We start from the raw sequence: 20,306 nt of genomic DNA on the forward strand, positions 1-20,306 counted from the left end.
TGTTCTGAAGGAAAAACGCGGTGCAACCCATTATTAAGTGTAACTAATAAAGTGGCCAGAGGATGTATACAGTATGTGTATTATATGTATGTGTAATTAGCATTTCCTCTGGCAGAGTCCCTTGTGTCCACGCTTGACAAAAATCATAGCTTCAACTCTACCACCTCCAGCTTTCTGCCTTACGTATCTCTGTCAGTGCCACTTTCATTTTACGTCTTACTACTGTCTTGAAAATTGTCATTTCATTCTCTTCCTGTCGCATTTCATTCCTGACACCATATGCATAGGAAAAAGCATAATGTCAAAGTATATCAACTATTGTGTCGTACAGTAAAGTCACACTCATATGTAGTGTTCTGCTCTCAGTCTGAGAGCGTTTAAATGTTTGTGAGGTTTTGTGAACCACGGTGCCACCTTCTGGCAGTCAGTTGTAGTCACCCATGGCAGATCACGTGGTGTGACTAGCTAGTTCTGCTGTGGATTATTTTCTTCCACTTTTGCCTTGGAAACTATCTGTCCGTGAGTAAACTGAGTAACTGTGTTTTTAATCTTTTTAAGATTGATATTTTAGTTCTGGTCAAATGTAACTGCAGCCAAAATGACTGATGTTTAGGTGTGAAGTAAATCTGTTTCCTTTTGTATTCAAGTCAAACCATTTGGTCTGTGCCAAGTGGAGAAACAGTGTTGTCAGTAATGATGTTTGCAATATGTTTATGCTTTTTTGCAGTTTTATAGTAAGATGATAATTACTTTTTGGGAGCTTCAGTAAAGTCAAGAAAAGTGCATAGTGTAAGCTCCTGTCAAACTATGAAGATGCAAACGCAGAGGACAGCATATATATTAGAATATTGTTCTGTGTAGTTAACAGTGTTGGTCAAGTTACTTGAAAAAAATATTTAGTTACTAATTACAGATTACTTCTCCAAAAACTAATCCTGTTACTTTGTGGTTTACATATTTTCAAAAGTAATTAGTTACTTTATTGCTTAGTTACTTTTTTAAAAAAATGATACACAACCTGAATACATAATAAAGCAATAGACCTTTCAGCCCAGTTCTAGTTTTTTTCTGCATAATCCATCATATTAAATTGAATCAAATGAAAAAGTCTCTTTTGAAAACTTGCTTTATGAGTTTTAATCTGTTAACTTTATGCACATTGCATCAACTAAAATTTACATTATATACAACAGTCTTTGACTTGAAGAAATTTGTTGAACATTTCTGCATATTCCAGCATATAAAATAAAATAATTTTTTTTCAAATTGATGCAAGTGTAACACAGCAAAAAATAAATAAAATGAAAGATTCAGCAGCACTAAGTCCTGTCGCTCTTAAATCTATTTTCATCTGTTTAGCAGGAATGGGGCAGGTGGAGGTTTCCCCGGTGCTGCAGCGGTCATGTCAGTGGGAGGATCCGGGGGTTTCTCTGTAAATTTCACATTCCTGTGGCAGCATGCTAGGTCCTTGCTCAGACTTGAAGTTTAATTTTTCGCTGTAGAAAGCAGTTTTATTTCCATATAGAGAATGTACAGCGGGCACTAATGTTTCTGTCACTTTTTACGGAATCAGACTCAAAGTAATGTAACTACTTCCAAGCTTAAATGCTGCATGGTCGTACTCTCTCCCGCACTCCATATAATCCATTCTTGATGAGCCACTCTGACAAACAAAATCGCGGTTTAGTGTGCTTACGGGAAAGTAACAGTAACCTAATGACTTTTTTTTGCGATAGAAATCCCTTACTTTACTCGTTACCTGAAAAAGTAATCGGATTACAGTAATGCATTACTTGTAATGCGTTAATGCCCATCTCTGGAAGATAGCAATCCCGTGACCTGTGATACAAGACTGAGAACATGTGTTTCTACTTGTCTTCGAATAAAGGGTCCTTTCACTACTATCACTGATAGTGTGTGTGTACGGTCTGTGTTTCATGTTCTAAATGTCAAGCTTGTGTTGTCATCTCTACGTCTCTCCATGTTTCCTGTTTTATTTTGAAGAGTCTAGTGTTTCCATGTTCAGTGTGTTTTGTTTTACTCTCCCCTGTGGCATCTTGTTTATTTGTGTCAGCTGTGTCTCCCCAGGTATTTACACTTCCCTGATTATCCTTCTGTGTATTTAAGTCATCTGTCTTCTCCAGGTCTCAGGTTTATTTCTTGCTCCTTCCTGATTCATGTTCATGTTTTTGTCACAGTTTTCATGAATAATGTTAGTTTATCCCAGTATAGGTTTTAGTTTAGTTTTTTCCCTTGTTTTATGTTTATGATATTCAGCCACAATATCCGTATCTGCTTTTTGGGTCCAATTCTTATACACCCCAGTGAGCCCCGTCGTGACAGTGTGACTGGCTTTACTCCTTCATGCGTATTTGAAAAAGATTCAGAGATTGTCTTGGCTCACCGCCTGTATGTCTGGGTGTTGCCTGGTGGACGAGACGGTTGTCTCTCTGTGCCTTTGGGTCACGAATGGGTTCAGACAGTCATCTGTGCTTACGGTCATTCAAGAATCTCCTCAGTCTCATTGACACACCTCCTGTAGAGGAAGCAGAGTCTGGAGATGATCCCTCATTACTGCAGATGAGGCCAGTGAGGAAATTAAACAACCCCTTGGTGGCAGCGCCTGAGGGTTGGATGAGATTTGCCCTGAATTCCTTAAACAGGAATTACATTTTCCACATTTTATTGCTAATAATAATTTTATTGCTAACACAGCGAGCATGCTAACATTAAACTAGCCAAGAACCCAGAGTGATGTTAAAGCTGAGTGAATGCCGACCCCAACCCAGCAGCCAGGCCCAAATGTAATGTAACAAGTAGTAGTTTCTCCTTGGGGTAAATGAGTAGCATCCTGCATTACTTTTAAGAAAAGAGCCCTGTGTGGGAATAGCAAAAGGCATTTTGTGATCTACAACCTGCCTTTGAGTGACAGCCATGAGCTCCTGTGTGTATTACAAACAAGTTGTTCGTAATACAAATAATAAGTGAGTTGATGAAATAGAGTATGAGCTGAGCATATGTAAAAACCGTCATTAAGATGAGGGAATAACACAAGTTAAATTCCACAGGTTTGAGGCATGCTTTTGACTGGTTCTACTGGAAAAACTATTTTTACTTCTCAATCCACAGAAATCTTTATAGGCAAGGATAGGACCAACAGTTTAACATGGAATAAATCATATGAAAAAGACACAGATTTGCTGGCTTCACTGGACCCAAGGTCATTTAGGATGGAAAAGGAAAAGTGGAAAACAGCCCTGATGGTCATTTCAGCAAGAGTGGTGAATCGAGTCGGGTTGAGGCCAATCCAGGAATCCATCCCAGACACAGGTAAAAGGAAGAGTTGAGAGCAGGGAGTCAGACGAGTGAATCTAAAACTGAGGTTGCCACCCTGGAGTTGTCTGGAGCACATGAGAGGATCTGCTTTCAAAACTACAGTGCTATGCAAAAGTCTTGCGCTACCTCTCATTTCTTTATATTTTGCTTCTCAAAGGAAAAGCCTCAGCGTTACAGAGGCACCGTGAAATCATCTTGACAGAGAATAGAACAAAAGGCAGCCAACATCCAAAGAAGAGCTTTAAATGTCCTTCAAGAAGAAGGAGGAACTATTCCTGATGACTACTTAAGGAAATTACAAGAAAGCTTTCCCAGGGTTCAGGATATGTTGAAGAATAAAGGTGGTCACACAAAATATTGACTTTTAATCTCGTTAGAACTTACAAACTCGGTTCTGTCTGAGTACTACGGCTTCCTCCTACAGCCCAGAGACATGCAGTTAGTGGGGTTAGGTTAACTGGTGATTTTAAAATGTCCATAAGTGTGAATGTAAGTGAAAATGGTTATGAAACACATATTCATGTCATTTAGTAACTGTCTTTCCAGTAATGATCAAATATTTTTCTCTTCCTGGAACCTTAAGGTAGAAAATAGAAGCAAGACTGCTTTTGTGGTATTCAGTTAGGAACGTGTGCATGTGTGTGTGTGTGTGCATGTGTGGATGGGTGTGTGTGTGTGACAGAAAGGGAGAGAGAGAGAGAGATAATATATACTGAGGGAGAGAGACAGCCTCAGGAGACTCAAGCCACTATCTGCATGTTTATGATTTATTAGAGCAGAAAAGGTTCGACTTTTAATATTTGAAGTTATTTTTATTTATGCAAAAAATTTTCATCATTGCTGAGTTCCTTAAAAATCAGAGTATTTTGATATGTAATGCCTTGATCATACTCCTTTGCGGACGCGGACTCAACAGCCCAGCAGGCATGAGCCCAGAAGCCGTGGTGCTGTGATTGTGTGTCATGGACCGTGGGTTTTGTGCCTTGAGATTTCTATTTTATACACAGCTTTATACACAGCAGCTATTTTCTGGTTGTTTTATTATGATAATAATATGTTTCTTAGGTTTAATCTTGTTGCCTTTTTGCAATTTAGTTTCTGCTGTGTGCTATATATGTATTTATATTTATATTTAAATTTATTTTTATATTTATATTTCTTTGAGTTTCAATTTATTATCTCCCCATGTTCTCTTGTATCATGTCATGACAAGTGTCCCTGTCTCTGTTAGATGTTCCTTTGTCATGTTACTTCCTGTTTTATTTTGGTATCTATTGTCCTTTGTGTCATGTATCTGATTTTACTTCCTTGTCTGGTTATTCCTGATTGGTTCCTCCTGTGTACCTGGCTGTCGCTTTCTTTCTGCTCCTCAGTGTTGTTCCCTTTGTTTTTGGTTTTACTTCTATGTATGTTACAATCAGTCCATATTAAACAAATAGCTTCTCGTTTGTTCCTGCCTCTGCCTCTTAGCTTCTTGCATTTAGGGTATCACCTTTGCTACATTCCAAAATATGACATTGTGTATGTTTTGCATGTCTTTGCCTACCGAGAGCCTTGCTCCTGTGCAGTCCTCCAAAATCTCAACTGCACAGCGCTATATGTGCAAGATGCTATGCTATTTTCATATGCTGGAACAGAGTGGGAAGATGTATACAGAAAAAACAACAAACTATCGATAATGATTGCATTTTTTTCATTGTTTCTAACACTCACTTCCACTTCAACTCATTGTATTTTACAACATCGCTCTTCTCTGTGGCTACCTGATGGACCAACAATGTTTTCCCTTCTGTTGTTTGCTGTGCTCTGTGTCAGCAGTCTGGCAAAACGTAAGAAGTTAACTCTGCTAACTCTACTGACGCATTTGTTCATAAAACTTCACTTTAAAAAATTAAGTTTTGACTGTAATAGATTTTCCATTGTTTCCTGTTATTTACTTTTTTCTTGTCTAGCTACTTTTATCCACTACTCCTACTCTCGCGATGTTGGAGGTGGCAGTGGCAGCTCTTTTTCCACAGAAGGAGAGGGCAGGATAACAGCAATCCGGGTCTGGGAGATATATGGTGCCTACATCACAGGGTTAGTCTTCATTCTTTTTTATTTTATCTTAAATATTAGTTTGTGGCTTGAATAATACGTGACATTTCTATTTTGAGGCTATACCTACGTTTTTGAAACTGTAAAATTGTCATATTTGTTAGTATTTGTTTGCATACACAGTTAGACATACAATACTTGTTGCATTCTTGCAGGTTAATTATTTTTAATAAATGAAAATATGCTTAGGGAGAATATGGGGAATGGACAGACCAAAGAAACTTCTAGTTCAAACAGAGTCAAAATTAAAAAGCGCTTTCTTCCTCTTCTGTAACGTATGCGTCACAGCACTGTTTTTGTTTCTGCGCTCCAGGATTCAGCTCCGCTACGATAATAGTTGGGCCGACGTGGTCGGTCGCATCTATGACACGCCACAAGAGATGGAACTGTTTGATGGAGAGGCCATTGATCAGGTCAGAGACATTTGATGCTAAAATATTAGCTTCACATTATAACCATGTGAAGAGTTCTTTAATCATTTAACCTATTTTAATTTGATATTTATTGACAGATTTTTATTTTTTTTGTGGTGTATAGTTTTTAATTTAATTACTTTGTATTCTACTCTACTCGCTTCATCATCACCTATATCATTAATCCATTTTAAATTATTTATTTGCCTACATTTCAGATCTCTGGGAAATTTGATAACAACTACATCTATCAGGTGATATTTGGGACCTCCAGAGGGCGCTCTCTGATTGTCGGCCAGCCCACTCAGGTCTGGTTACATTTACTGGTTACATTTCCTCTTTGTTGACATGTGCAATGCTAATACTCATCATCATGTGTTGACCTTTGGTTCTGCATTGCAGGGCTCCTTTAACTTCTACCCGAACCACCCTGATGCAGAGCTCAGACTGCTGAGCGGACGATTCAATGGCAATGGGATTACATCCCTGGGAGCTCACTGGGGAGTGGTGTTCACTCATTAAGGCAGCAATACAGATAAAGTTATTAATGAAAGACAGAAACACTGATTATTCTTTTTGTGATTTGTTGCTATATAAATAAAACTGAACTGATTAAAAATCAAACAAAAAAATCTCTTAAGAAAATTGCAGAGTGGGTGCACTGTATTTTTTCTTTTTTGAGATTAGGTCTGTGGTTTACTGTTTTGCTGTGAACAAACTTAAGTTTAGTTTGTTGCTGGGGTTAAATATATAATATGTGCTAATGACAGTTGGGGGGGGTTTGGGTATTGAATGAAAAGACATCAGTGAAAACCATTTTGCATCTGCAGCAGTGAAGAAGCTGTGACATTTTGCACTTTTAATCAAAATCACACAAAGCTTATACAAATGATTTTACCATTTTTATTTATGCTTAATGGTTGAAGGATAGAGTTGTATAATGTTCAGTGTTTTGTGAGCAGCAGGTTTTTGACTTGATCTTTTTGGGAATTGGTGGCAATCAAGAAAAAAATCAATACACAAAATAAAAAGCATTTTCGGTATTAGAACAAACGCACTTTGTACACATGGGTACACATGGTTCAGTTCATTTTTGTGTTACGTCCTTCACTGCTTTATCTTCTCAAACTGCTTGTATGTAGACCACTGGTTGCACGGCTGCATCACACAAACAAGGTTAAACATGTTGAAAACAAGTGGCTGCTCCGTCACAGCAAGTTTTTCATTTTTCTACTGAACTTTACTTCGTTAGAATTTGGTCACAGAATTCACAAAAGCTCGTGTTGACAGAGAAAAGAAGGATGTTGCTGTAAGAAAAGAGGCAATGACGCTACTGCTCTTCTTCTGTGGTTTTCCATGTACGGTAGCTTAGATAACTGCTTCCTGCATAACAAAGTGTGGTCAGAAATGCAAAGAACTGAGAGGTGAACGAAGAGATGAGAAAAAAAGGAAAACAAAACAGACACAAAAACAGGCTGAAGTTAGATTTGGATATAATATTTGTGTGTATATATATATACATATATATATAATGAATACATTTTTTCACTTCCATTTACAGCACCCAGAAACAGTCTACAGTACAGCCCATTATTTATGTTCCCACATACATGTAAATTTAAAATCTTTCCATTTTAGGAATATAAAGTTCTGGTGGAGAAATACCAAGAAAATTTCAGGTCAAGCTTTCTTATCAGTTTCAGTGCTGAGCACCAAGTTAACACACCGTCCAGGTGACTTAATGTACAGATTAAAAGTGGGGTTATGCTACAGTCACACTGGGGAAAACAGCAGTTGTGTGTATTGAACTTGTAATTTTGGTGCCTTTGAAATGGTTGCTGAGATGACTCGGCTCAGGCATGTGACCACTTACAATCAGCTGCCATCTTTAAAGCGACTTTGGTAAAATAATGCATTGTACTGTATCATATTTGACTTTTTACACAGCGTTTTATTCTATTTTTACTTATTTTGTCATATTTTATTAATTTAATTTACTTTATTTAAGTTATGCTTACTGATCTAGCTCTAACATTTGAGATATAAAAGTGTATTTTGTCTTATCAAAACAAAACAAGACTTTAGACCAATAATCTCCATGGTAGTTACAGTCGCTGTGTTTGTAGAAATGCTGCATTTATAGCTTTCTGCTATTCTTTCTTTCTTTTTTGTCTTTAAAAAATAGTAGGTGCTCTTACCGCTGATGCCGCCCAGCAGTTATAGTTGTGTCGCCCCCTGACGTCCTGGTTGACGGAGAGAGCATCTACTACTGCCGTCACGAGATATAGTGCAGTAGCAATGCAGTTAATGCACAGTGACTGATAGAGACAAAGAGAATTACAGGTTTTAAAAACTATTTACAAAATTCTGGAAAACAGTTTTTATCAAAAAGAGTAAAGCAGCTCGTTTGTGCAGTATTTGCATGTGTTTGTGAGTTACCAGTGTGGTCCAGGGGACATGTGGTATCCTGTTGTGGACTCCAGTGAGGTAAATTATAAACAGGCTAACTGTTAGAATCCAGAACAAGATGGAAAGAAACATCACCCAGCAGAGAGCAGGCAGATGGAAATAATCTGTACCCCCAACCAGAATCCACACTAACATGCCACATATCTAGAAGAGAGGGGAGGAGAGCAGACAGAGTCAATACTGGCTAAAGCTCAAATCCTTCTCTGTATCTTTTGAATTCATGTATGATAAAGATATGTCCCCAGAAATTGCGTGTAGTTGGACTGAAAATTCATTGGCCAAAGATGACGCTTTGTAGTTTTGTCTCGTTACAGCACCACAATGGATTCAAGATGTGTAGACTTTCAGCTTTTTTTAAGTCAAAAATCATTAAACCCCATAACTCTAACTGTATTTCATGTCACTTTAATCGCTTTAATGTCAAGATTCAACACCCAGCATTCTCCATCTCAGTGAGTGGGTGAGTGCTGTGGTTGTGAGTAACTAAATCTCCTTCCTCCCAACACTATTCCAATCCCCACCCTTCCCCTCCACGACAAAAGATTCTTGCTGGATGTTTCATATCACAGGAAGAAACTGTTTTCTGGTGTGAAGCATGACTGTGAGCTGTTTTGGCTTCCTTTGAAATCAAATCATTTAGTTCTCGGGAACTTAACAAAATAACCTGTTGTGTTACTGAAATGGTTCAGTGCACCTGCTGCACTCAGCCAAAGGTCAGGATTTGAAGTTAAAGAGGAGCTCCTATGGTTTCATTTTCAAGTTTTATCTGCAACTAATAGATCTAAAATTGCAACTTATATGCCAATCTGTATGGTCACGGAACAGTTTCTTAAATCTGCAAACATAAACCCAACCAGAATGTTGTTAGGTTTTTTTTAACAACCTTGTTGCAATGGTTTCAAATCAGATTATTTTAGTTCTGGCGTTCCCAGCCTCTGAATGGCAGACAGCCAGACTGTATTTAGAGAAAGGCTATCCTGACTTTTTCCTTCAGCTGATTTAGAAAGGAAGAGGGACAAAGAGGGAGAAAAAGGAGGAAGAGTTGATTTGCTTGAAGTTTTTTGGTCAACTTCCGATTTTCATAGAAACAGTACTCAGTTTTATTTTCACTGTGCATAAAACATTCAAGGGAAATATAGCTTTTCTTTAAAATGTGTAAATAGAAAAACTTCTAGAAAAACAATCATTATTAAAACATAACTCAAGACTTGTCTTTATATGGCCCATTTTCGAGTCTTAAAACAAGCACTTATCAAGCTGTCTATAGTCTCAAGCTGCCTGTGCTATTAATGTACACTTTTACCATAACTGTAAGTTGCTTTATATTTCTATTAATGTCTATTGTTAACATCCAAATTACCGCCCTTCCTGACAAGGATTCCTGAATGAATAATCACTTGCTTCTGGTCATTAGCTTGATTTTAGCACTGCTGATAATGGTACAATCTGCAAGGATCATAAACTCAAAAGTAACACTTACTATCTCAGCCTGGAGGAGAATTCCTTTGAGAGTTGTAGTGAAATGCTGGTCAAAGGCCAAGGTGGAGGTTGAGGTGTTGTAATCTGGTAGTGAGGGACTCCTGCGCACCGACGCGGCAACAGGTCTCTCCATGATGCACTCACACAGCGAGCCTGTCTGCTTTCACTGAGACTGCGACTGCAGCAGAGGAAGTTTTGTTCCTTTCCCGGAATCCAGCAAGGACACCCATCTATGAAACAATACTATAAACAAGCATGCCATTGTCTCTTCTCATCTGATTGACTCAAGAAAGACTTTTTTTCTCTGTGTTAGGGTTTTTTAAAAGTTTACACTGGTGCTGAGTAAGATTCTTTTTATGGTTTTAATTGTCGTTATATTGTTGTGTCCAGTAAAAAAAAAGGACGTGGTGTAGATTGGAAGGAAACAGATAACTCATAGTTTAAGGTGATTAAAACTGTGTGAAATGTGCTCTAGGACATATTGATAACGACTGCTTTGTCCTGATGATACTATATTGTAAATAGCCTGTATTTGTATAGCGCTTTTACTTAGTCCCTCTGGACCCCAAAGCACTTCACACTACATTCAGTCATCCACCCATCCACCCACTGATGGTAAGCTACATTGTAGCCACAGCCACCCTGGGGCGCACTGACAGAGGCGAGGCTGCCGGACACTGGCGCTACTGGGCCCTCTGACCAGCACCAGTAGGCAACGGGTGAAGTGTCTTGCCCAAGGACACAACGACCGAGACTGTCGGAGCTGGGGCTCGAACCGGCAACCTTCCGATTATAAGACAAACTGCCAACTCTTGAGCCACTATCACCCAGCCTATATGATGCTGATAGCAAGAAGAGCAGTGTGAGGGACCACTGTTCTAGTCACTTAGGTGTGTTTCAGTCAGACAACTGTAATCTGAAATGACTGTAGCAGAATACAGCTAGAGTTTGTGATTTAGGCTTCAAGCTCATCAGTTCTTGTAATTTAGAAAAACAAAAACTGGGGAATATATATCCTAATGGGACTTATGATGGGTTGCTGGGCTGATGGTTGGGTGGTGCAGGGGGTGAAAGAGGGGGCACTGACAAGTCTTGTCATCAGGGGCTAAAGCAAACTGGAAGACCACTTTAATGGATAAAATTTGACGTGACTAAGGTTGATTCCTGTTTATCCAGGAAGGATCCTTGGATGATGGCCACTAGTCTGTTTTTACGCCAGCGAACAGAGTCACAGGGGGTGGGCAGGCAGATGAGTTGATGTGATGAGTTCTCCAATGAAGGACTCCAGAGAGAGAGAGAAATTTTTTTTTTAAAGTTAATGTGTTGCACAGAGAGATGCGGAAACATGTAAGGCGGTACAGGTAAGGAAGGTGGGAGATTATTTTCAAAACTTAAGGCCTGCTGAGCAAGTAACATTTTATAAACTAGAAATGTAAATCTTTCTCATAAAGTTGCAGTTCATTATTAGAGTTCTTAAATCAGATATTGGACCTAAACACAATGTGTTTCTGAAGATTTGTGAAACTAAGTAAACAAGCACTTTAGTACACTACGGGCCAGGCTGAACTGTTTGGTCTGCAGCATTGTGATGAAGTTTACAGTGATGCACAATCCTGAACTCGCAGGACAGCTGTGATGTTCATGGTTAAGGGGTTTGGAAATTAGTCACACAGTTTGTGTAACATCTGATATCTTGTTGAATTCAGTTCACTCAATCCACAAAAAACAGGAAGCCTCCGAGCAGTCGCAGCACATATCAGCTGTGCAGATGAGTCTGTACACAATGAAAAACTTACTGGAGCTCACTGAACAAGTTATGTGACTTATTTCTATATAATTCTTTTCCCCTGCTGCACTTGAACTTGGGGTTCCACCACATGCCTTATCCCACTTTAATCCCCAGACATCAGGCATGTTAATGTTTATATTAAGTCGTGATACATTATGTTACAAATCGATGGTTTCTTTCTGAGTTTTTGCTTGAACTGATCAACCACAAAAAAATAATCTTTTTTTTTTTGTTTCATAAATATTCGATATTCGTCAACCGAAAACAAGGATTAGTTTAATGCTTAAAATGTTTGCTAGTTCACTAGACAATTTCAAGTATCTTAGAAAAACCAAAAAAGAACTGCAATTCTACCAGTGGCAAATTCCTTGTGGTCTCATAAAGTATGTAAAGTGCATAGTAAGCACAATAATATACTACAAAACTTATCAGAGACTAACTTCCTGTAAATGAATTAATGAAAAAAACTCTTTCCTGTGTCTTCTGCACATAGAGCACAGGAGAGCACAAATGCTGAAATGTACAAGCAATAAGTACACGAGTGAGTAGAAGGTGCTTTTAAACAGGAAATCTTGAAGCTGTATTGATTAAATTCTTATCTTTCAGAAAGAAGAAAGGTTTAGGATCTAATTAGACCTGTTTTATTCTACACTGAGTGTGGGTCTGCTGCAGTGCAGTAAAACAAGTGAGTGAATGACTTTGACCACAGGGGGGCAGTAGTTATGCATAGACAGGCAGAAAACCTTGCCTCGGAGGAAATAGCAGAGCACAGGGACAAAAGGCACAAGGTGGAGCTCCAACAAGGCTCACTGGGCTGGTTAATTGTCTGCATGTTGAGTGTGTAGATTTCTTGTTCAACACATATTTTTCTTTGTTGTCGTTATTGTGTCGTACGGTCAAGGTAACACTATTTGGTTAAATGAATGCTTTCTCCCCACAGAAGCATGCACCCCTTAGGCATGCTTGCGTTTTAGAAGGAAAGCAAATAAAGTTTCTAACCAGCGTCATTAAATGGAAATGTTACCAACAATTCTATACTCTACTTTGTCCAAATAAAACAAGCGTACACACTGTACGCCTTATGTTTGTCTTTGGCTCCTGCAGCTGTTCCCTCCAGAATGGAATCTGTGATTGGAGAGAAGTGACTGGAATAACCAGGTGGCTTCAAATGAAGCCAAAATTAATAACAAGTCAACGAGATTCTTGGGAAACAGAATAAAAGAGGGAGAGGAGGATGAGGTTCATTGGGTTGGATCCCAAGCTCTCCCTCCCCAACATCCGATGCAAACAGATCGACCAATAACCTTCACATTAGGATGCTTTGTGGTGCTCTGCTGCAGTCAATATCTGGGACCGTGCATTATCTGACTGGATATTTTCAAGCTTTATCTTATGCTAGTTGATAGACTAATTCTGCTCTGCTGGGCACATTCTGCTCCGAACAGCAATATATCCACTGCAGCAATCTATACTCTGCATTACTCTTTCTGTCTATCTACGTTTACTGAAGCAATGGGGCAGCTTTTCTTTTCTTCTTTGAGCTAGTCACTGACTACATGTAGCCAGTACAACAATAAAACTAACAGTGAGTGGAGGCTTTTTCTGTGTGTACTGTAGGATTGACAGATGTGGGCACAAAAGCACATTAGTATTTGTTTGAGGACAATGGATTTTCTATATGAGCTGTCTAAGAGCTAATTATCACAATAGCTTTGGGGTCACTTCACTTTCAGTCTGTTAATTAAAAATGGAAATACAATCAGAATGTCATTTACTAATTTCAAGTTATGCTCTCAATTATTTCTTGAATATTGTTGTGCACATGAGTAAAAACTTACACAAATGGTTTTATTTTAGTGCATCATCACTTTAGTTCTGTGAGTTTATCCCCATTTCATAGCACACACGTGAAATGTATTCGTGAATCCACAGAGCCAATGTTTTCTTGTATACAGCATGCAAAAAGCAAGCTTTGGAGCTAAGGTGTGCATTGCAAAATGTGCTGTCAGCACAGCGTCTGCACTGAATGTCTGAATAATGGAAGCTACTGTCAATGTGCTCACATTAGAGTGGACACTGTCCTCAGCCACACACGTGGGGAAACCATGACTGGTGACATGACCAGCTGTTGTTGCTCTAAAGGTATTTGTGGTAGTTATCCAACTTCCATTTGCTGCTTTAACTCTTTTACCGTTCCCCTAATACTCTGCATCCCAAACCCCCATTTGTCCCCCTACTAGCATTTGTAATAACACATTGTCACAATACACTGCTTGTAATGTACTGACCAGCATGAATGGGATTTTCTTTACCTGGGTGAATTTTAATTTTCATGTTTTGTGAGTAAGAATTTTGCAAAATGAGCAAAAATTGTAATTATTTAATTAATATCTTCTACACATTACAAACCTTGTAATACCAGAAAAGCTAGTACACATGCACTGGATGTAATCAATAATTATATGACATAGTTGGCCAGCGTTATAATAATTTCTTTTTATCAATAAGCTGATGTGATTAGTCAGTTTGAAAGTTGTTCAGTTAAATTTGTTAAAGCTTCTCCTTTAGCTCCCTGAAACACCACAAGGCCACAGGTGATTATTGATTACTTCCCTCCTTTTAGGAGGTTTCTGATCACCTTAGACTTGGATATTATCTCGTTTAATTAATGGCAGTGTTAGCTGTGGAGACAGAATGAAGTCTATCCGTGTTATTATCAGATTTTGTGTTGTTAAGCTTAAGTACTCAAAAAACACCCAATATGACTGCAATAATTAATGGAAGTAAAGCAGCATAAATAATTTGTTTAAAAAGACTTGTTGAAGGAAAATATTAATTTGCTACTATATCTGGGCAGAAACTTTGCAACTGCTGTTTCATTTCAACCGCCTCTAGCAATTTAATTAATTTGAATGAAATTCAGGTGAAGTCTGGCCTACAACCGGCTTACCTGCATCCAAAACATTCAGTCTGAAAAGTAATCATAATCTTAGAGCGGTTTAATTGAAAATGAGAAAATAAAACAAACAGAATTAGTTTTCCACTGACTCCAGAGGGAATTATGCAACACACTAAAAATGTGCAGAGTTGTACCTTTTGTTGCTGGGCTTGTATTTTCGCTCTGCCTTCTTTTTTGAGAGTGTGGAAGGGAAAAAAAGAGAAAAGAGAGCAATGTATCATATCTCTGCTGGAGATGTTAGAGCTTTTATTTGGTTTTTCTCTCCTGCCCTTACTTCCTTGCAGTGTCCTCTCCATTCTCATCATTGTCTCCATTGCTTCTCCATATTTACTCATCTCCGTGCCTCTAATTCTCCCCAGCTCCGTCGTCCTCGTGGTGGTGTGTGTTTAGGTTCTGCCGCTGTGACACAAAGCCGCACCACTGTTGCACACACGCTGCACCATTTACTGAAACTCTACATCCTGAGATGTGAATAACCTGAACTCCGCCTGAACCTCCACAACCCCTCTGTAAACAGACACACACATGCACAGAAACACACACACTCACACGCGTGCACTAATAATTGTGTGCTAGCCCAGATGCTGCGCTGTAATTGGCCACTGTGGCTTCCCGCTGTGGGAAAGATATTTTTAACACACACTTAAAGACACACACGCACACTAATCCTTGCCTCTGCAACATCTGCCACATCCTCCAACACATGTTATGGTGAAATGCATGCACACATTCATACACACATATATGCACACGCACATACCCGGTGTAACCATAAAAGCAGCCCCTCCCTGTTTAACCACCAGTCCTGACATCAGTTCTAAATAAAATGATGTGGTTATTCCCCGAAAGGCACAACCTCGCCCTCTGAGACCGTAACTGCTGGGTTTGGGGGGGGTTTTGTCTTCATCAGTGTTTCCCTGTGGAAAGGCCTCCAGAACAGGATCATGTGCCAGTAAACATTTCTAATTAGACTTGCACTGTATTAATTAAATTCTTTCAAAAAGTTCGGCTGTCATGTGACTCGTCCGTCTACCAGAATTCATTTCGATCTTAACATTTTTCCTTTTTCCTTCTCATACATATTCTTCTGACACAAATGTTAGTCTGAGATTCACCAGAGCGCTCAGCTATCTCATCCACCTCTGCACTCTTAGCACCATCACTCTGTTTTTGTCTTTTAAAGACTTGATTTCCCCACTGGCCCCACCTCGAGTTTTCACTCTCTCCTCACCTGTGAGCGCTGCTGTCCATATGTGTTTGGCTAAAGTAAAAACTGCTCTGACAGTAATTTTTCAGTAAATAATTGAGACGTGAGGCTCAACTTGCCAGTAGCTATTTGAGATTGGAGCTCGGTGTGAAATAATAAATGCACGGCCCTAATTAGAAAATCCCTGAGAGGAAGCCATGTCTGCTTTTCACCTTTTCGACTCGATGTTAATTACTTGTGAGGGTGTAACAAGGGACCGTGATATTGTTTAAAATGGCTGAAACTTCAAGTTCTCTTCTAATATTTGTCAAAAACAATTTTAATTTAAGATATTGTCTTGGCCTTCTTTTGCCGGGAGCGCTGCAATGGCATAAAAAGTGATCATATTGAAGAGACAGCTAGTAAGAGAGAGCAGCTTGAATAAAATCCCATGTCATAAATATATAAGCTTAAGGCTTTGATTATATGAACATAAATTAACTGAAATATCCATTTAGAATCTTTTTTATGAATAAAATAAGCAGATCAGTGTTTCTGATTTCTGATTGTTCAGTTTCAGTTGTCATAATGTATCGTTCAGCTATGTAGCAGCTAGCATTAGCCTGTAAAACCTCATCATTTTGGGACCTTTTTCCATTCAGACTATGTCGAGTCAGTTTTACACATGTAGCCCAGTGACACAAATCCTTAATTTGCCTCAAAGGAGTTTATAATCTGCAGAGCAAACGGCACCATTTTGATGTAATTGATGTTTTCCTCCATGACTGTGGTTGTTTCCTGGAAGACAGGTATGAAAGCTACGCTTTGAAGGATTGTTTTGTTCACTGCAGATTGGTTTATGTCCAAAAGGAAAGCAAGCTTTGTCCAGGTTGGCGGCGAGAGCGACCTTCCATCTCTTAAAGAGCATTTACTATCTACTAGCCCCACTAGTTAAGAGAGACAGAGGGTGGGAGGGGAGGAGGGGAGTGGGGGAGCAAAGAGAGAGGCAGAAAGAGAGAGGGCGATGGATGTATCAAACAGCAGCCCCCTGCTGAGCAGGGAATGGAAAAGCTGCTGGCACCGACATGAATATTTCAGCAGATAGCTACAGCTCTCTGTACCCCCCACCCCCTCGCTCTCAGTCTGTCAGTCTCTCGCTCCCTGTCTCTCACCTTTTCCTTCTTTCCACTTCCTCCCCTCGAAACCTTCCAAAGCCTCCATCCCCACTTCTCTCCTTTTACTCTACCATGGAGTGGACTGTGATAAGGTAGTGAGTGATAGAGATGGAGCGAGTGACAGACAGACAGACAGGGAAGGCGAGAGAGAGAGACCTCTTCGGACTGAATTCTAGGTAGCCAGGAAAATGGCTCCTGAATGTAAATTTGGGAAGGCAGCAGCAGAGTGTTGACTGAACTTGGCCGCTTCCCCAACCTCCCCCATTAGACACTTGTGATGGTTTGGCCCGGGGTAGTTAGGCAATAAAAACAGAACAAATGGAGCAAAACAAATATCAGCAGGCAGACAGTTTCTCTGGAGACCTTAATAGATTTTTAACAGTCAGACACTGCTATTTTTTGTCAATAATTTAACGACTTCTTTCCTTATCTGCTGTCTCTTTTTAGCCGTCTTTTTATCTTTTCAATTAGCGCATGTGGATTTGTATGCGACTCCAGAGCTGGTCTGTGTATTGGGGCGATGATAAACACTAATGACTGATCACCAGAATATCCCCTTGATCACCAATAACTCGTGTTTCTTGAAGCTGCACACAGCTACGATGCAAAATTTGGATGCACAGCTCACAGTGAAGGTGAGCTGTTGCCTGGAGGTGCAGTCTGTGTGATCTGCGCTGGTTTTCTACGCAAAAAACAAAAAAGTTGGGTTTTTTTAAAAGCACTGTTGTAAATGTGTCTAGAAAGTGTACACTTAAAGCCTGACTAAAACAAGTCACTTGAGAACGTCAAATATATTTGAATAATATTCAGAGTTGATCTGTGTAGCACCGTCGAGTTCATATTTTTGGCATCAAATCCAAAATAAGCAAAACCCTTGGGTGGCAGGAGTCTGCAATCAGAAACTTTTAGGGAATAAGCGAATGAATGAATGTCTTATTCATCCAATTGAAAAACAGTCCTTGAGTCCTTCAGTTTTATTTGAAAAGCCTTATGATTATTTACTAATGAAAGAATACTCCTCAGTATGGCTGTTGCAAGATGAGCCATTATTTCAAGTTGGGAGAAATTTTGACTTCTACAATGTCTTCAACCTATAAAGGAAAGTGGATGTGGCAATTCAGTCTATTTTAATGGTGACAGAAAACATCATTTAAACAGATGTGTTGACAACCAGTTAATATCCTTGATGTAGTGTATCAATGCAACCTTATTATTTGTATTGTTGCGTTTTTCTCCATCACTTTCTATATCAAGGTCTTTAATGATGATACTGAACAAGGATTGGTGCCTTGAGGTTGAATGCTTGTTCCAATCAGTAAAGCTGCAGTTACACTGATCTCTGTAAACTCCTATAATACAGTGTGTGTATAAATATATGTGTAATAATGGAATCATTTTTTATATCTGGGTTTTTCAGTTTTATTAGATAGATGCTCTGAAGACTGACAGGAAAGCGGAGGGGGAGACATGTGGAAAAGGGCCACAGGTCAGACTTGAACCCGCGCCGGCTGCTCTCAGCCATGCGGTATAAGGTCACCTGCTCATCCAACTGAGCCAAACCTGCGCTCATATAATGGAAACTTGAAGGAATTTCATTGGTGGGCACCAAAGATTAGTGTTACTAGTTCAGTATCAGAAAAAATATGATCACAATGTCCCCTTCTGCTCCTGAGTTGAAAATTTGAAAATAGCCAGCAAAGTGTTTCTGCAGAAAATTATGATGCTACATGTAGCTGACCTTTGACCTTTTGGATTTAAAAACAGTATCAGAATAATGATTCTGTCATATTGCACCATTTATGTGAAGTTCTGTCATAATTGGGTGGTTCATGAGGTCACAGTGACCTTTCAAGAAAAAGAACATTTCACCTCTAAGTCTAAGTTACCTTTTTTTGGTAGAGATATTCCGATTCTCTCTGAGCATTCCTGACATTAAGTGCATACCTGAGTACAGGTGAACATTTTTGCCAAATTTGTAGAATTATCGGAAGTTTGACAAGTAATATCAGGTACAAATGGAAAGACTGGAAGGACAACCCCAAAACATCTCTGGTCACCAGCGCAGAGGCACAGTTTCCATTTGCGTTTTTGAAATCTGTGAATAAAATCTGATTTCTTTGAGTTCAAATTCAATTGCTTCTGCTACAAAACTCTTGACTGTTAAAAAAATGTATGTTTTTGATTTCTTTAACATCTAACCAACACACCCTCCCTTGCTCTTTTTGCTATTTGCCTGTTTTTCATATACAACCACATGAAGGCGAAAGGGCTTCAGATTTCAGCGGCGCAGTAGTCTCTTTTTGGCTGCACTGGCCTTGTTTTTGTGCGAATCATGTGCCAGTTTTAATGAATATCATTTAGACAGTTCTTGCCTCTGTTCCCAGTTTGGTTCTCTGATTCATAGTTAATAACATGTTGCGTTTGCATCATGCAAAATGAAAAGGCCCACATTGCTTCTCACATTAATACCGAACAAAAACACTCAAAGGAATCTGCAGATGTGCTGCAGAACTCTCACAGTTTAAATAATTAGTGCAAAGGCAGTAATTACAATTTGATAGAAAGTGTTCCAAAATTTAGAAGAAATGACAATAAATGTTGAAAATAGTAAAAAAAAAAAAAAATGTGAAGTAACTGAAAAACATGTAGACAAATGACAAATTAAAGTCTTAAATTAAGCCTGAAAGACTTTTGGTAAGCTGCTGGACCACCAAAACAACTTGGCTGTTATTTAAGTTTCATGCACCATGTGAGGGAGTGTTGCCATAATTTCATTATGTTTCCATAATTTGTAGTGACCTGTCTCTCTGTACCACAGCAGCAAAATGCACTGCAAAGCAAAGCTATCAGATCAGGCAGGAGTGTGACTGCTGCTCCAGATGACTGTCTGACCCTTAGCTGTGTGTTGAAGTTGTGTAGGCTTAAAGACTTGTTCTTTACTGGTTCCCACACTGGATCCTAACTCAGTTTTAACAGCGTGTGGTGTGTAAGTGTGTACCGTGTGAGGCTGAGTGGTCAGCTACTAACTGGTTAGTTTTCCATTTGCAGATATTTCTGTCATCCTATACGTCCAAGTGCTTGGCCCAAGGGCGTAGATTTGGTTTTGGCATTGGTGGGGACGGGTGTTTCAACCACCGAACCCCGCCCTTTTTCTTTTTTTTTCTCCTTTTCGTCTTTGCTTCTTGATAAAAAAGGACAAATATACTTGCCTACATATGCTATTCTACATGCTATTAAAACATGTAAAATTACAATTCATAGTTTTATATGTGAATTATATAATGTTAAATTACTATTAAACAAATGACTGACTAAGTATTTCAGACTTTAGTTTACTTCAGCCATATTCCACATAAATCAGGTATCATACAAAAATAAAAATAGCTTCAAATACAGTCAAGAC

At 39.1% G+C, this 20,306-nt stretch overlaps 2 protein-coding genes across 7 annotated transcripts; one reads left to right on the forward strand and one right to left on the reverse strand.

Moving 5' to 3' along the window:
- Nucleotides 1–431: 431 nt before the first annotated feature.
- Nucleotides 432–7,108, forward strand: LOC100698396 (zymogen granule membrane protein 16). Of its 5 annotated transcripts, none has more exons than XM_019364875.2 (7): nt 457–519; nt 1,360–1,432; nt 3,130–3,330; nt 5,289–5,415; nt 5,747–5,846; nt 6,065–6,154; nt 6,249–7,108. In XM_019364875.2, the coding sequence occupies exons 3-7, from the start codon at nt 3,231–3,233 to the stop codon at nt 6,366–6,368; spliced, it is 537 nt and encodes a 178-aa protein (XP_019220420.1). In that variant the 5' UTR covers nt 457–519; nt 1,360–1,432; nt 3,130–3,230; the 3' UTR covers nt 6,369–7,108. The 5 variants fall into 5 exon arrangements, 4 of the variants coding, with proteins under 4 accessions (XP_019220420.1, XP_025767330.1, XP_003443670.1 ...); XM_025911545.1 differs by lacking the exon at nt 1,360–1,432 and adding an exon at nt 3,494–5,165 and having other exon boundaries at nt 458–519; XM_003443622.4 differs by lacking the exon at nt 1,360–1,432 and having other exon boundaries at nt 464–519.
- Nucleotides 6,736–16,258, reverse strand: cmtm8b (CKLF-like MARVEL transmembrane domain containing 8b). Of its 2 annotated transcripts, none has more exons than XM_025911546.1 (6): nt 14,817–16,258; nt 14,677–14,711; nt 9,796–10,024; nt 8,286–8,459; nt 8,045–8,164; nt 6,736–7,263 (listed from the first exon to the last, which is right to left on the reverse strand). In XM_025911546.1, the coding sequence occupies exons 3-6, from the start codon at nt 9,925–9,927 to the stop codon at nt 7,177–7,179; spliced, it is 513 nt and encodes a 170-aa protein (XP_025767331.1). In that variant the 5' UTR covers nt 9,928–10,024; nt 14,677–14,711; nt 14,817–16,258; the 3' UTR covers nt 6,736–7,176. The 2 variants fall into 2 exon arrangements, with proteins under 2 accessions (XP_025767331.1, XP_013125913.1); XM_013270459.3 differs by having other exon boundaries at nt 9,796–10,037.
- Between the last annotated feature and the right edge of the window lie 4,048 nt (nt 16,259–20,306).

Source organism: Oreochromis niloticus, linkage group LG11, assembly GCF_001858045.2.
Source record: "Oreochromis niloticus isolate F11D_XX linkage group LG11, O_niloticus_UMD_NMBU, whole genome shotgun sequence".
NCBI classification, from domain to species: Eukaryota; Metazoa; Chordata; class Actinopteri; order Cichliformes; family Cichlidae; genus Oreochromis; species Oreochromis niloticus.

Excerpts from the sequence above, each read along its gene's own strand:
- LOC100698396 (XM_025911545.1), top strand. The coding sequence starts at position 4,568 with ATGTTCCTTTGTCATGTTACTTCCTGTTTTATTTTGGTATCTATTGTC. Across the intron at positions 5,166-5,288 it reads TGTCAGCAGTCTGGCAAAAC|CTACTTTTATCCACTACTCC; the intron begins GTAAGAAGTTAA and ends TTTCTTGTCTAG. Across the intron at positions 5,416-5,746 it reads TATGGTGCCTACATCACAGG|GATTCAGCTCCGCTACGATA; the intron begins GTTAGTCTTCAT and ends TCTGCGCTCCAG.
- cmtm8b (XM_025911546.1), bottom strand. The coding sequence starts at position 9,927 with ATGGAGAGACCTGTTGCCGCGTCGGTGCGCAGGAGTCCCTCACTACCA. Across the intron at positions 8,460-9,795 it reads TTCTCCTCCAGGCTGAGATA|ATATGTGGCATGTTAGTGTG; the intron begins GTAAGTGTTACT and ends CCTCTCTTCTAG. Across the intron at positions 8,165-8,285 it reads ATGTCCCCTGGACCACACTG|TCACTGTGCATTAACTGCAT; the intron begins GTAACTCACAAA and ends TGTCTCTATCAG.